At 43.0% G+C, this 12,614-nt stretch overlaps 1 protein-coding gene across 1 annotated transcript; it reads right to left on the reverse strand.

The window, feature by feature from the left end:
- Window positions 1-9,937: 9,937 nt before the first annotated feature.
- LOC118673055 (late cornified envelope protein 3D-like) lies at window positions 9,938-11,188 on the reverse strand. Its single transcript, XM_036343458.1, has 2 exons — window positions 11,051-11,188; window positions 9,938-10,535 (listed from the first exon to the last, which is right to left on the reverse strand). The coding sequence occupies exon 2, from the start codon at window positions 10,512-10,514 to the stop codon at window positions 10,209-10,211; it is 306 nt and encodes a 101-aa protein (XP_036199351.1). The 5' UTR covers window positions 10,515-10,535; window positions 11,051-11,188; the 3' UTR covers window positions 9,938-10,208.
- Between the last annotated feature and the right edge of the window lie 1,426 nt (window positions 11,189-12,614).

A 12,614-nucleotide genomic window follows, 5' to 3' on the forward strand; every position in this document is an offset into this window, starting at 1 on the left:
CCTTAGCTCAAAAATGGGGGCGTTAACTTCATCTCCAGTTACTATGCTCACCTATCTTCTCTCTTAGTCTCTTCCCTAAACTTCAGAGTGCCATTCATTGTTTTATCTTTTACTTAAATCTTCCTAATCCCTCTGGAATGGTCCCATATGCCTGATGGTCTTTTTTTCAATATATACAGTGGGGCCTTGACTTACGAATGTCCCGACTAACGAGTTTTTTGAGATACGAGCCGTCTCTCGGCCGATTTTTTGCTTTGAGTTGCGAGCTAAAATTCAGGTTACGAGCCAGCTTCAGATACTCCACCGCCAGTTGGCGCAGCAAACGTCACAGTGAACGCCACAACATCAGCCCAGCATCACGTGTCTCACTCGTTCACTTTTTGATTTGACATACGAGTAATCTGAGTTACGCGCTCCGTCATAGAACGAATTAAACTCGTAAGTCAAGGCCCCACTGTATATTGATTTCAGAGTGGAAGGGAGAAGGAGAGAGAGAAACATCAATGATGAGAGAGAATCATTGATCAGCTGCTTCCTGCACGCCCCCCACTAGGATCCAGCCCACAACCCAGGTATGTGCCCTTGACCAGAATCGACCCTGGGACCCTTCAGTCCGAAGGCCGATGCTCTATCCACTGAGCCAGATCAGCCAGGGCCTGCCTGATGATCTTACTCCAGTCGCCTAGTCATCTCTCAGGCATTGCATCCAATGGTCTTTCTTCATTCCCAGGATCCTAGCTGTTGGTGCAGCGTTGCCCAGTGTTGGTTAGCTTCTGCCCCGCTCTTTGTGATACTGCACTCCCCTCGGTGTGTTCTGTCTGATCCTTCGGACTTTTTCTTTTATATTTTCTTCTCTGCTATTCTCTTTCCTAGCTACACTTCTAAATCTGTACATAACTTAGGTTCAGCCCGTAGCTGTCTGACTTGCTATTTTTAGAGAAATCACCTTCATTTACTCATTCCTCATACTTTTATTGAGGGCCAGCTGGTTCTTTAACCTGAAAATTCTTGGTAGTCTAATCCTACCTTTTATAGAATATATTGACTTTCACTAAAGATGAACTCATAATTCAAAATTACAAAACACACAAGAAAACAATACAACATGAATTCATCTTCAGTGGAACTTTATTGTGGGTATCCTATGTAGCTTATGCTGAAGACGAGTCCCTCTAGATCAGTGGTTCTCAACCTTCCTAATGCCTTCAATACAGTTCCTCATGTTGTGGTGACCCCCAACCATGAAATTATTTTTGTTGCTACTTCATAACTGTAATTTTGCTACTGTTATGAATCATAATGTAAATATCTGATATGCAGGATGTATTTTCATTGTTACAAATTGAACATAATTAAAGCATAGTGATTAATCACAAAAACAATATGTAATTATCTATGTGTTTTCCGATGGTCTTAGGTGACTCCTGTGAAAGGGTCATTCGACCCCCAAAGGGGTCACGACCCACAGGTTGAGAACCGCTGCTCTAGATTAATTCTGAGTTTGTTTTTGTCAAATACCCCAGATCACCTGCCTGGAAACCATTTTTGTTTTAATTACTCAGCTTGGGACTTGCAGACCACATGTGTGGTATATTCTGGATGAACAGCAAACCGATGTGAGGCACAGACCTTTGGTTATTAATTTTAAAGGTTTATTTTCTCCCCACTCCCCATGAACCCACACTCAGCCAGACAAGCTTCCTTGTTTCGTATGGTATCTTTTCTGGTCCACCTTTTTCACTAAGGATGTCTCCTTTATCGTATCTAGTGCTGTCTCTTTCTCTTCAGGACATTCGACCTCCAATCTCAAACCCCAGAAAAGGACTGTCCCTGCCATCAGGCAGCTGCCATATCCACTCATGGGCTTCCTGTTCAAGTCTTCCTTCAATTATGGAACTTGGGAATTTTTCTTACTTGCTTGCAAGCATAGGTATGAATCAAAAGAATATTTATTGTATTTTATCTAACACTTGAGATAGTTATAGCATAAAGATTTTAAAGTTATCTAATAAACAATATGGCCAGAACCAGTAGTTGGTTCTTTGAAATTTCCTGTCTGTCTCAGCGGTGCTGAGGGAAATCTAGGGAAACAATTTTTGCTCTTCTTGGGGCCAAGTCTGCCCTGGCAACTATTGTGGAAGGAGCAGTGGTACTTGATTCAAAAGAACCTCAAAGGGAAGCCAAACCCAGGGACCAACTGTTGATTCTCATTCCATTCTTAAGCCAGGCAGATTTCTTAAACAACTGCTAGACTCTAAGACTCTTGAGGACAGTGGTTGTGCTCTATATGTCTTGGTGTTTCCCTGTCCACTCAGCACTATGACTTGAATATAGGAATTGTTCAAAAACAATTGTTGATTGATTGTTGACAGCATAAACGCTATAATTTAATCCTTGCTTTGTACTTGTACTCATCAGAAATTACATTAAGGTGTGGTGCATTCTTAGTCCAAAGCAGCAAATTAATCCTACACTCCACCCAGTTCAGAAACGTATAAAAAAATGCATGGACTCATTTCTGACATTATATCCATTCCTCATCGAATTCACAATTAATAATAAAGTAGAAATGATGCATGTGCTACCTGTTTAGTGAAATATATGTATTAGGGTAAATAGTCCAAAATTCACAATATCCCTAACTTTGAAAGGATTATTAGGGAGCGTATAGTAGGATTGCTCATTTAATGTATGAGCAAAGTCCCTTTTCTAATAACCTGCCTCGCAGGATAGTTTATTTCATTTTGGAAATTTAAATTTGTTAGAAAATCTTTGTATTAAGTTTTTAATGTTTATGTAACTTTTAAAAATTATTGAATAATTGTGTTCACTGTAGAAATATATAAATATAAATAAATGAAGATGAAGCAACTCATAATTCTACCATCAACCACACTCATTTTCCCACCTGGTTGTGTATTTCTCCAGATCTTTCTCTATGCAAACTTTCTTTTCTTTTAACAAATTCAGATTACGAATGCTATTTTTTATTTGAACGTTTCACCCAATGGTATATTATAGCATGTTTTCATGATAATAAACACTCATTCACAGCATATTTTTCATGCCAGAGTAGTTTTCCATTTTATGGATAGTTCACTGCTTATTTAACCAACTCTTTATGCTGGGCATTGTCTTGCTTTGATTTGTTACTATAATTAAATATGCTATAATGCACTTCATTTATTCATTCAAAAAATATTTACCAGGCACCTTAACTGTGCCTAGCACTATACTAGGTGCTGAGGGTTCAGAATGGGGGATAAAGTTCCTGCCCTCAGTTAACCTCTGACGGGGGACAGGGAGATCGAAAATAAACAAACAGACCACAAATAAGATATTCACAAATAGTGTTAATCATTGTGAAGACAACAAAGCAAGGTAATGAGATGGAAAGTGATAGGGTCGAGTCTGTGATTTAGGCAGGGGAGACGTACGTGCCACAGAGCCAGAGGGTGAACCTTAGATGAACCTATAGGAGTGGAATTGCTACATTTTGTAGTAAGCCCTCCTCCCTCCAGGGTGTAGAGGGTTCTTCTACTCTTTGGCCCTAATTTCAAATCTGCACAAACAGAGATAGAATAGGGTAGTCAGTCTCAATTACCCAACATTCAGATAAAACAAAACAAAACATTTTGTTGATATTATTTCATTTCCTGCCCGCCCCCTGTACTGCATCCCAAGTCAACATACATACACACTAACATTTTTTTTCTGGACTATTTTTAAAGCAAAGCCCACACTTCACATTTCCCCCCCACCCATATACGCTGGAGTATGTATCTTGAATACATGAGCATTTCTCTTTCTTACATGACTTCAATGTCATTACTATTCCTAACAATTAACAACATGTTTTTAAATCATATAGCACCTCACTCATGGTCACATTTCCACAAATGTCTAAAAAATGTGGCTTTAAAGTTGGTCTTTTGAATCAGGATGCAAACAAGGACCACACATTTGATTGCTGTCTCTTAAATTTCTTCTAATCTGTAGCAGTCACCCTCCTCTTTCACATCATTTACTTTTTTTTAACTTTATTTTTTATTGTTTATACTATTATAGATGTCCCCACCCTCCCCACCTTTGCCCACCTCCACCCAGGCCACGCCCACCCTTCCCTCTGGCCCTCACCACACTGTTGTATGTGCCTATGGGTTTTGCATATGTTCTTTGGCTAATGCCTTCACCTTCTCTCATCCAGTCGCACCTTCTCCCCCATTGATAGCTGTCAGTCTGTTTCATGAATCCATGCCTCTGTTTCTATAAAGCTTCTGCACAACAAAAGAAACCATCAACAAAACAAAAAGAAAACCCACTGTATGGGAGAACATATTTGCCAATGAGACACTCAACTCAACACCAGGAAGACAAACAATCCAATTAAAAAATAGGCAAAGGATCTGAATAGATGCTTCTCCAAAGAGGATATACAAATGGCCAACAGATATATGAAAAAATGCTCACCTTCACTAATCATCAGAGAGATGCAAATTAAAACCACAATGAGGTATCACCTCACACCTGCCAGAATGATTGCCATCAATAAATCAACAAACAACAAGTGCTGGTGAGGATGTGCAAAAAGGAACCCTCGTGCACTGCTGGTGGGAATGCAGACTGGCACAGCCACTGTCGAAAACAGTATGGAGTTTCCTCAAAAAATTAAAAATGGAACTGCCCCTTGATCCAGCGATCCCACTTCTGGGAATATATCCTAAGAATCCCAAAACACCAATTCGAAAGAATATATGCACTCCTATGTTCATAGCAACATTATTTACAATAGCCAAGATCTGGAAACATCATTTACTTTTTAAAGAAACAGATTATTCAGCTTGAAGAATTTCTCATATTTTGATCTCATTGGATTGCTTCTTCCTGGTGTCATTTAACTTTCTTGTGATATCCTTATATTCCCCAGTATTTCTTATAAACTGGTCATCAGATCTGGAAGCTTGAATTAAATGCAAATGTGTGTGTGTGTGTGTGTGTGTGTGTGTGTGTGTGTGTGTGAGAAAGAGAGAGAGAGAGAGAGAGAGAGAGAGAGAGAGAGAGAGAGAGAGAAAGAGAAACATCGATGTGAGACAGAAACATCAATTAGTTGCCTCCCATATGTGCTCTATCCGGGGATTAAACCCGCAACCTTTTGGTGTACAGGATGACGCTCCAACCAACTGAGCCACCTGACCACAGGGATAACCATTTTTTTTTAAAAGGAAGTATCATTATGAACTCATGGATTTTTCTATTTTTTGATGTGCCTTGCTCAACTGCAACGATTATTGCTTTTGATTTTCAAATTTTCCTTTTTTAAGCTTCCTGTGTCTTTTTTGACACAGCCTCTGCCATAGCTTCTTTGCTTTCTGGTAAAATAAGGGTCATCCTGTGCATTGCCTGCCTCAGGTCTAGCCTCAAGCATTTCTCCAAGGACTCCTGCTTTCTTTTAGTGGGACATGGTATTTAGAAACCATAATATGGGCAGCACGGATGAAAAATACTACTAAGCTTTTATTGCTGCAAGATATCTTCATAGACAACACCAGGAAATCCATTTTTAAAGAAAAATATCATGAATGAAAAATGGTATTTCCATTTAAATTAACATTTTGGGATATATCCTTCCTTTATATTATTTCTGAACTTTTCCAACGCTTACATGGAAAATTTTGGCCTTTTTTTGTTTTATCTTGCAATATAGCAATAACATTTTCCAAATGCCAATGCCAATATTACTACTACTGATCAGACCATCCAATGCTATGTAAGGTTTCTTTGAAACTTTTTTTTGTCCTTGGAATAGAGATGTAGTCAGAATACTGCTTTAAAACGACTTGAAATAACTCTTTTCTCATTGTAGTTATATTACCTACTTCATATACAGTTACATACATTTGTTAGTTTGTTTTCACTGTTTAGAAATTTTTAATTTTAATACTTTTGTTTTTATTCACGTGTTAAAAATTTACATTATTCTGAAGTCAAAACTCTAAAACAAAGTCCAGCATTTTTTCCTGTCCCACCTCTTTCATACATAGTCATTTTTATCAATTTGGAGTTTAGCCCACAGTTTCTTTAACTCTTTTTAAAAAATATATATTTTATGGATTTTTTTACAGAGAGGAAGGGAGAGGGATAGAGAGTTAGAAACATCGATGAGAGAGAAACATCAATCAGCTGCCTCCTGCACACTCCCCACTGTGGATGTGCCCGCAACCAAGGTACATGCCCTTGACCGGAATCGAACCTGGGACCCTTCAATCTGCAGTCCGACGCTCTATTCACTGAGCCAAACCTGTTAGGGCCAGTTTCTTTAACTCTTTATCTGATTTTCAGCACCGCTGTGTAGGCAGACATGGATTATTATTGTTATTGTCTCCATAAGAGAGGAAGCTGCATTGCTCTGTTTAAGCCTAGAGCACTGGATCCCCATCCCAGGTTTCTTCCCTTGTCCCACACCACCCCCTACAGACAGCCTAAAGAATTTCATCAAGGAGATACAGCCATCTGGTCACCCTTTGCTAGACATCGACCTAAACAGACTGCTTACTCCACCTACTCTAGAATTATGTGAAATAAGTATGCCAATTATTTCTGGACTCCAAGTGACGCTTAGTGTCTGGAGCTAGAAAAGCACATAGGTAAACACTGGTATGTGTGAGTGTGTGTGTGTGTGTGTGTGTGTGTGTGTGTGTATGTTGTTAGGGAAACAAATTACCGCCTAGAGCAGGGGTGGGCAACCTTTTTGTGAGTGGGTGCCAAAACCAGCAAAATCTCTGACTCAAAATTCTTCTGCATGCCAACCCTAATGTTTTGAGAACATGTTACGCCTACTTGATATCTCTTAAGGTGTACCTATGTGAAGAACCTTGAAGAAATAATAAAATTCATTTGAGCGACAAAAACACAGTATATGATGATGAAAAATACATTTATTTTTAAATGTATACATGTACACTGATAGTCCCACAGAAAAATTTATGACTCTGTTTGATATTATCAGTGGGACTTTTGCTGCTGCATCACTGATGACAGAGAATTTACATCAGGTTTATATTTTGTGACCTTCAGAGATATGCTACTACTTTCATCTGTCAGGCTACTCCTATTACAAGACTTAACAAAAGTCATCACTGAGAACAAAGATTCACAAGTGTATGTGGATGAAACCAAAACACTGGTCGGATCTAGGAAGGCAGGGAGAGTTAAGGCAGAGGCATAGAAATTGCTCTTCCCCTCTCTCGTCAATCCATGTCTATGGTCTTTAAGGTAACTTGTTATGTAAAATTATTTATTTATCTAAGATGCACCTACACTGAAGTTATCTGAAAAATAAAAAAGTCGATATTAAGAAAAAAATTGTAAATGGAAGATTATAAGAGAGGGTTTCACATGCCAGCAAAAGTTACTGGCGTGCCATGTTTGGGACGCATGCCAGGGGTTGCCCACCCCTGGCCTAGAGCTATCATTTTCTGCTAGCAACTGCCTACTGATGTGGAACTGAGGTTCATGTGGTATTCATGGCATCACCCTTCAGGCAAATGTGGGACCATTTACAAGAGGAAAGCAGTTTTGAAATTATTGCTGACAGTTCAGAAAACTACATAGCAGAGCCTGTTAAATCCCAATTGTAGTTTGGGAACATTTAACAATAAAATCTCATAAAGTGTTCCATGAGTTTAAAATGTAGGTTTAGCTTTTTTCTTTCTAATTTAATTTAATTTTAAGTTGTATTGACAACTAGGAAGAAAATAGAGACTACGAATTTCCTAACTGGGCGAGTGCACAAGTATGAGAGAGTAAAATCCTAAGGTATTATCACCAAAGTGTTTCTTCCTAACTCCCTAGCCCCACCCTCTTCACTCTCTAGAGAACTGGCCTGGGGATGGAGGGAAAGAGAGAGAAACATCAATGTGAGAGAGAAACATTGATTGGTTCCCTCCCACATGCACCTGACTGGGGCTGTGATGGAACCTGGGAACTTGCAACCCAGGGACTGCCCTGACCGGGAATCCAACCAAGACCTTCCCGTGGCCGGTGTGGCTCCAACCCACTGAGCCACACCAGCCAGGGCTAAAATTTGTTATTATTTTTAAAACAACAACACCAGTGACCTTTTAACAACAATACCAGAGAACAGTGAGAGAAGCTCTGACAGGGAATCGAACCCACAACCTTTTGGTGTACCTGATGATATTCCAACAGATGGAGCCACTCCGCCAGGGTTATTGTTTGTGGATTTAAAAAAATAAACTTTTCAAACTTTGGGTACTTTTTGCCCCGTGGAGCTGCTAATTGCTTCATCAGCTGGGGCAGCTCCCCACTGATGTGGAAGCTAGCTGTCTCTGGGGCAAAGCTGAGGAACACCGGCCACAGTTGGCCACTAGGTGTCTCTGGCCTATCTCTGTAGCCAGCTGCCAGGGACCTGGAAACCAGCTGATGTGGGCAGAGCTGCGGTTGTGGTAGATGTCTTATCTCTGTGCTTATCCGCCTTCTTGATTACTGTCTTTGACCCAGGTCTGCCTTTCCCTGGCCTCAGGGCCTCTGAACAGTCCTTGTGCTTTGGGGCCGATGTGGGTCCCTTTGGGTGGCTGTGGAGGCATATCCCGGCACAGAGGTTTCTGAGGTCTGGAAGCACAGATGCTTAGCCATCAGCACACAGGGCTCCAGCCAGCCTGCTGCTGGCCACCAAGCCTGTCGAGGTTGCTCTGGTCCTGTTAGAGCTGGCAGCACAGCATCCTAAGTGCAAGTTAGCATCAGGGGTGGGCAGGGCAGGGACAGACATTACAGAAATGAGTGTGGGGGAGGGGAATTGGACGCTTCAGGCTCACTTTCCAGGGGAGGAGACAGGTAGATGAGCAAACACTCACAGGTGTGATAGTGGGACCCTGCTTCTGTTTGGACACGGGGATCGGGGAGTGTGTGGAGGGCCAGGGAAGAAGAGATTTCATGGAAGCATAGACATCTGGGCTAGGTCCTGCAGGATGTGGTCAGTTGATGGTATCACTTTGTCTAAAATCAGTGACAACCTCTCTTCCCCAGATGGGGTCCTATTGCAATTATGACCTACGTGGTTTGGAATCTTACTGATAGAAACTTAGAAAGGAACATTAAACACAGTGAGCTGGGCTGGAAGAAGGTAATTTAGAGAGAATTCTATTACTTTGAAGGAAATCAGGATAGTGTGTTCGTTGCATTGATTTGTAGCAAGTTGAGAAAATGTGTGATGATGATGTTTCCGTGTCTGCAATGTGAGATAATAGGGCTGTTGGGAGGATTAACTGAAGAACCGTATACCAGACAGCTAGGATCCTGCCTGACTCATGTCAGTGCTAAGGAAATATTTAATCTTATAATTATTTTTATTCTTAAAACCAGCACCATTTCCCAGTTCCATGTTTCTCTTCTTTCCAATTTTCTCACATCAGATATTTTAGAGCCCAACGTCTCCCCTGCATCTACAACCTCTTCAGTTTTATCTCTCGTCATTCTTCCCCAGATCCTCATTGAAGAAATTGAGTTAATAATCCTCCCATGGCCTCTCTTTCCTCCCCTGGTCTCTCAACCTCTTTTCTGACCAGACTTCCCATTCTTTGCCTCCCAGGCCCTGGCTCGTGGTTGGGGATCCTGGAATCCCTTCTGGATTCTGATGGCGGAAGTCACCTCCAGCAGAGTCTAGGCTTGAGTCAGACCCTTTCCCACATCATGTTGTGGGGATCTTTTCCTTTCGTTGGTGTGGGGCTGAAACCAGCACCCTTCCTCCTCCTGCCCCAACACAAAGTGTTCCCACAGGCCCTTTTGCAGGAAACTGCTGTGTTTTCTGGCCTAGATTCAGGATCTGCCTCTTCCCCAAGGTAGTGGTGGCCTGAGGAACAGAGGGGAGGAGACACTCCCAGAGCAACCTGGGTTGGAACAAAGTCAAAGAGCCTAGTGGTGCTGAGGAAACAAAAACTTTATTTTTTCACAGGGTCACACACAGGTGACGGGGTAGATGGTGCAGGTTCCCGCAGAGCTGTAGGTGGGCACGCTGTGGGGCCCTGGAGTGTGGAGAGAAGGCGCCACTGAGGCCCTCAGCTGCTCTCCAGAGACACCTCAGCGCCGGCCAAGGGCACAGATGCGGGTGCTGAGAGGACACACACTAGGCAGAGGCTGGTCCCTGGAAGTTTGTCTCCTCTCAAGTTGCTTGTCTCAGCATCAGATCCAGGTCAGCAGCAGCCCCCAGAGCTGTGGCCACAGCCCGAGCCCCCAGGATGCTGACCACTGCCAGTGTCACAGGACTCGGAGCTCTGGCGCCTGCAGCGGTGGGACCTGCGGTGATGCCTGTGGTGGCTCAGGCAGCAGCCACCCTCCGAGGAGCTGGGGCCACAGCCGCCCCCAGAGCTCAGAGCACAGCCAGAGGGGGCTGGGGGCAAACACTGTGCTGGGCTCTTTGGGGGGCACTTTGGGGAGGGACACTTGGGGGTGCACTTGGGAGGGGGCTGGCACTGCTGCTGGTTCTGCTGGCAGGACATCTCGGCAGGAGGTGAGTGAGCCTGGATTGGTTAAAGTAAAAGGTCAGCGCAAGAGCTCCAGGCCAGTGTCTCCTCCAGGAACAGCCTGATAAAGCCCCTGATCCGCACACCAGCTGCCTCCTCAGCTATGATGCTCAGGAGGAAACAGAAATGGCTCTCAACTTAAAATGAGCTGAAAAGACACTTCCCTCACTTGGCCCTCTTTCCAAAAGGACTCCGCATCTGCCTGTCTTCCTGGAAGCATGGAAGCAAACGCACCCCTGTAGCAGCGCCCGAAGAAGGTCTCTGGCAAGTGGGCACCTTCCAGGGTAAGGAGTGGAGGGGATGCTGACAGCCAGGGCCCTGCCAGGTCACAGACCTGGATGCATCCCACAGAGGTTCCTTGCTCACTGTCCCTCTCCTATGCCCTGCTGCCCTCCAAGATCCTCTTCGTGCTGCTTCCACATCGGACACTTCTGAATCCCTCTTCCCCACTGAAGTCTGGGCCCGTCTTCCCATCACTCCCAGCTGAGGTCTGGCCCCTTATAGACACTCACCCGGTGCAGAGGAGGCAGGAGAAGTGTGTTCCTGAGGAGGCTGTGGATGGGGAGCCCAGGGCAGGAGCCCTTTTATCCTGTGCTGGGTTGTGACACAGGGACTGGGCATGCTGCTGCTTTCACAAGCAGGGGGAGGTGACAGTGCCACACACTCCCCTCCCAGGGCTGCAGCTTCTTCCTGCACACATGCCAAGATGCCTGGCAAGAGGGAACCGGGAAATCTTGATGACTGCTCCCCAGGTATGCTGGGGTCCTGCCATGTCTCCTTTCACTCATTCAGCCCCGATGCTTTAACTTTGGCTCTGCCCCTTGCATTTGTGCCTGGCAGTGAGGATGTAAAGATAGATGCATATGACACATTTCCTGATCTTGAGCATTTCACGTTTAACTGGACAGACATCAGAGAAGTAAACATTTATCTTTGTTACCATGTGATCATCCTTTGATATCTCTGTCTTCCAGGCATTAGTTCCCATTGCTCTGCATAGTGCCAAGAGTCATGATTTGTTCATGTATAATCAGCTCCTGTTGGTGATCTGAGATCACTGGACCACGGGAATGAGATGGGCTGAGAAATCCATGGAGGGTGGGATCCAGGCCCTGTCTGGGCAGGTGGGGTCCCGAAGCGAACTGAAGCTAAAGTAGAATTATATAAATTTGCTGACAAAATACCAGAATTATCTACAATAGTTGAGATCATGAGACTCATATTTAGTATAAAAAAAATCCAATTTTTCATATTTAGTTTTCTGTGAGATATATGGTATTGATTATAAAAATGATCTATGAATATAAAATATTGAAGATTATTATTGGAAGTCAGGAAGACGATTTCAGTGTGTGGCTTATGGTGAGGTTGATGATGGTGGTGATGTTATGTGCATGACATTTAATAGAACAGACCTGATAATTTCTAAGGTTTGTGTAGGATGATTTTTGAATAAAATTTGAATCCTATTTTTCCATTGGATTGTATGATAGTACTAGAGGTGAATTTCTCATTGACCTCATCTCTACTATCACAATGACTGCTATTTTTCCCCCTGAATATTACATTCAGAACTGCAGCAAACATTAGTCATATATATTACAATTAAATGGCTTGGGCTAGGTAATTTTGGGGAAGGCTCAAGGAAGTGAAGTTTTGCTCTGTATTTGGTGCTTTCAGAAAGCACAGGGGCATTTATATGATTAGGTATCAATAATTTTTATTTTATTGATTTTTTACAGAGAGGAAGGGAGAGAGATAGAGAGTTAGAAACATCGATGAGAGAGAAACATCGATCAGCTGCCCCCCGCACACTCCCCACTGGGGATGCGCCTGCAACCAAGGTACATGCCCCTGATTAGAATCGAACCTGGGACCCTTGAGTCTGAAGGCCGACGCTCCATCCACTGAGCCAAATCGGTTAGGGCTCAATAATTTTTAGCTAGAAAGCAGGATTAATGGGGCAAGACTAAAGCTGCAATTGATAAAGAAGTAACAGTGCCTCATGTCCACTGATAAAATGGGATGTTTGATCGTTTTTGTGTGATTTGGATAATGCTCTTGTTTTGTTGGTGC

Source organism: Myotis myotis, unplaced genomic scaffold (assembly GCF_014108235.1).
Source record: "Myotis myotis isolate mMyoMyo1 unplaced genomic scaffold, mMyoMyo1.p scaffold_m19_p_18, whole genome shotgun sequence".
Classification (NCBI taxonomy): domain Eukaryota; kingdom Metazoa; phylum Chordata; class Mammalia; order Chiroptera; family Vespertilionidae; genus Myotis; species Myotis myotis.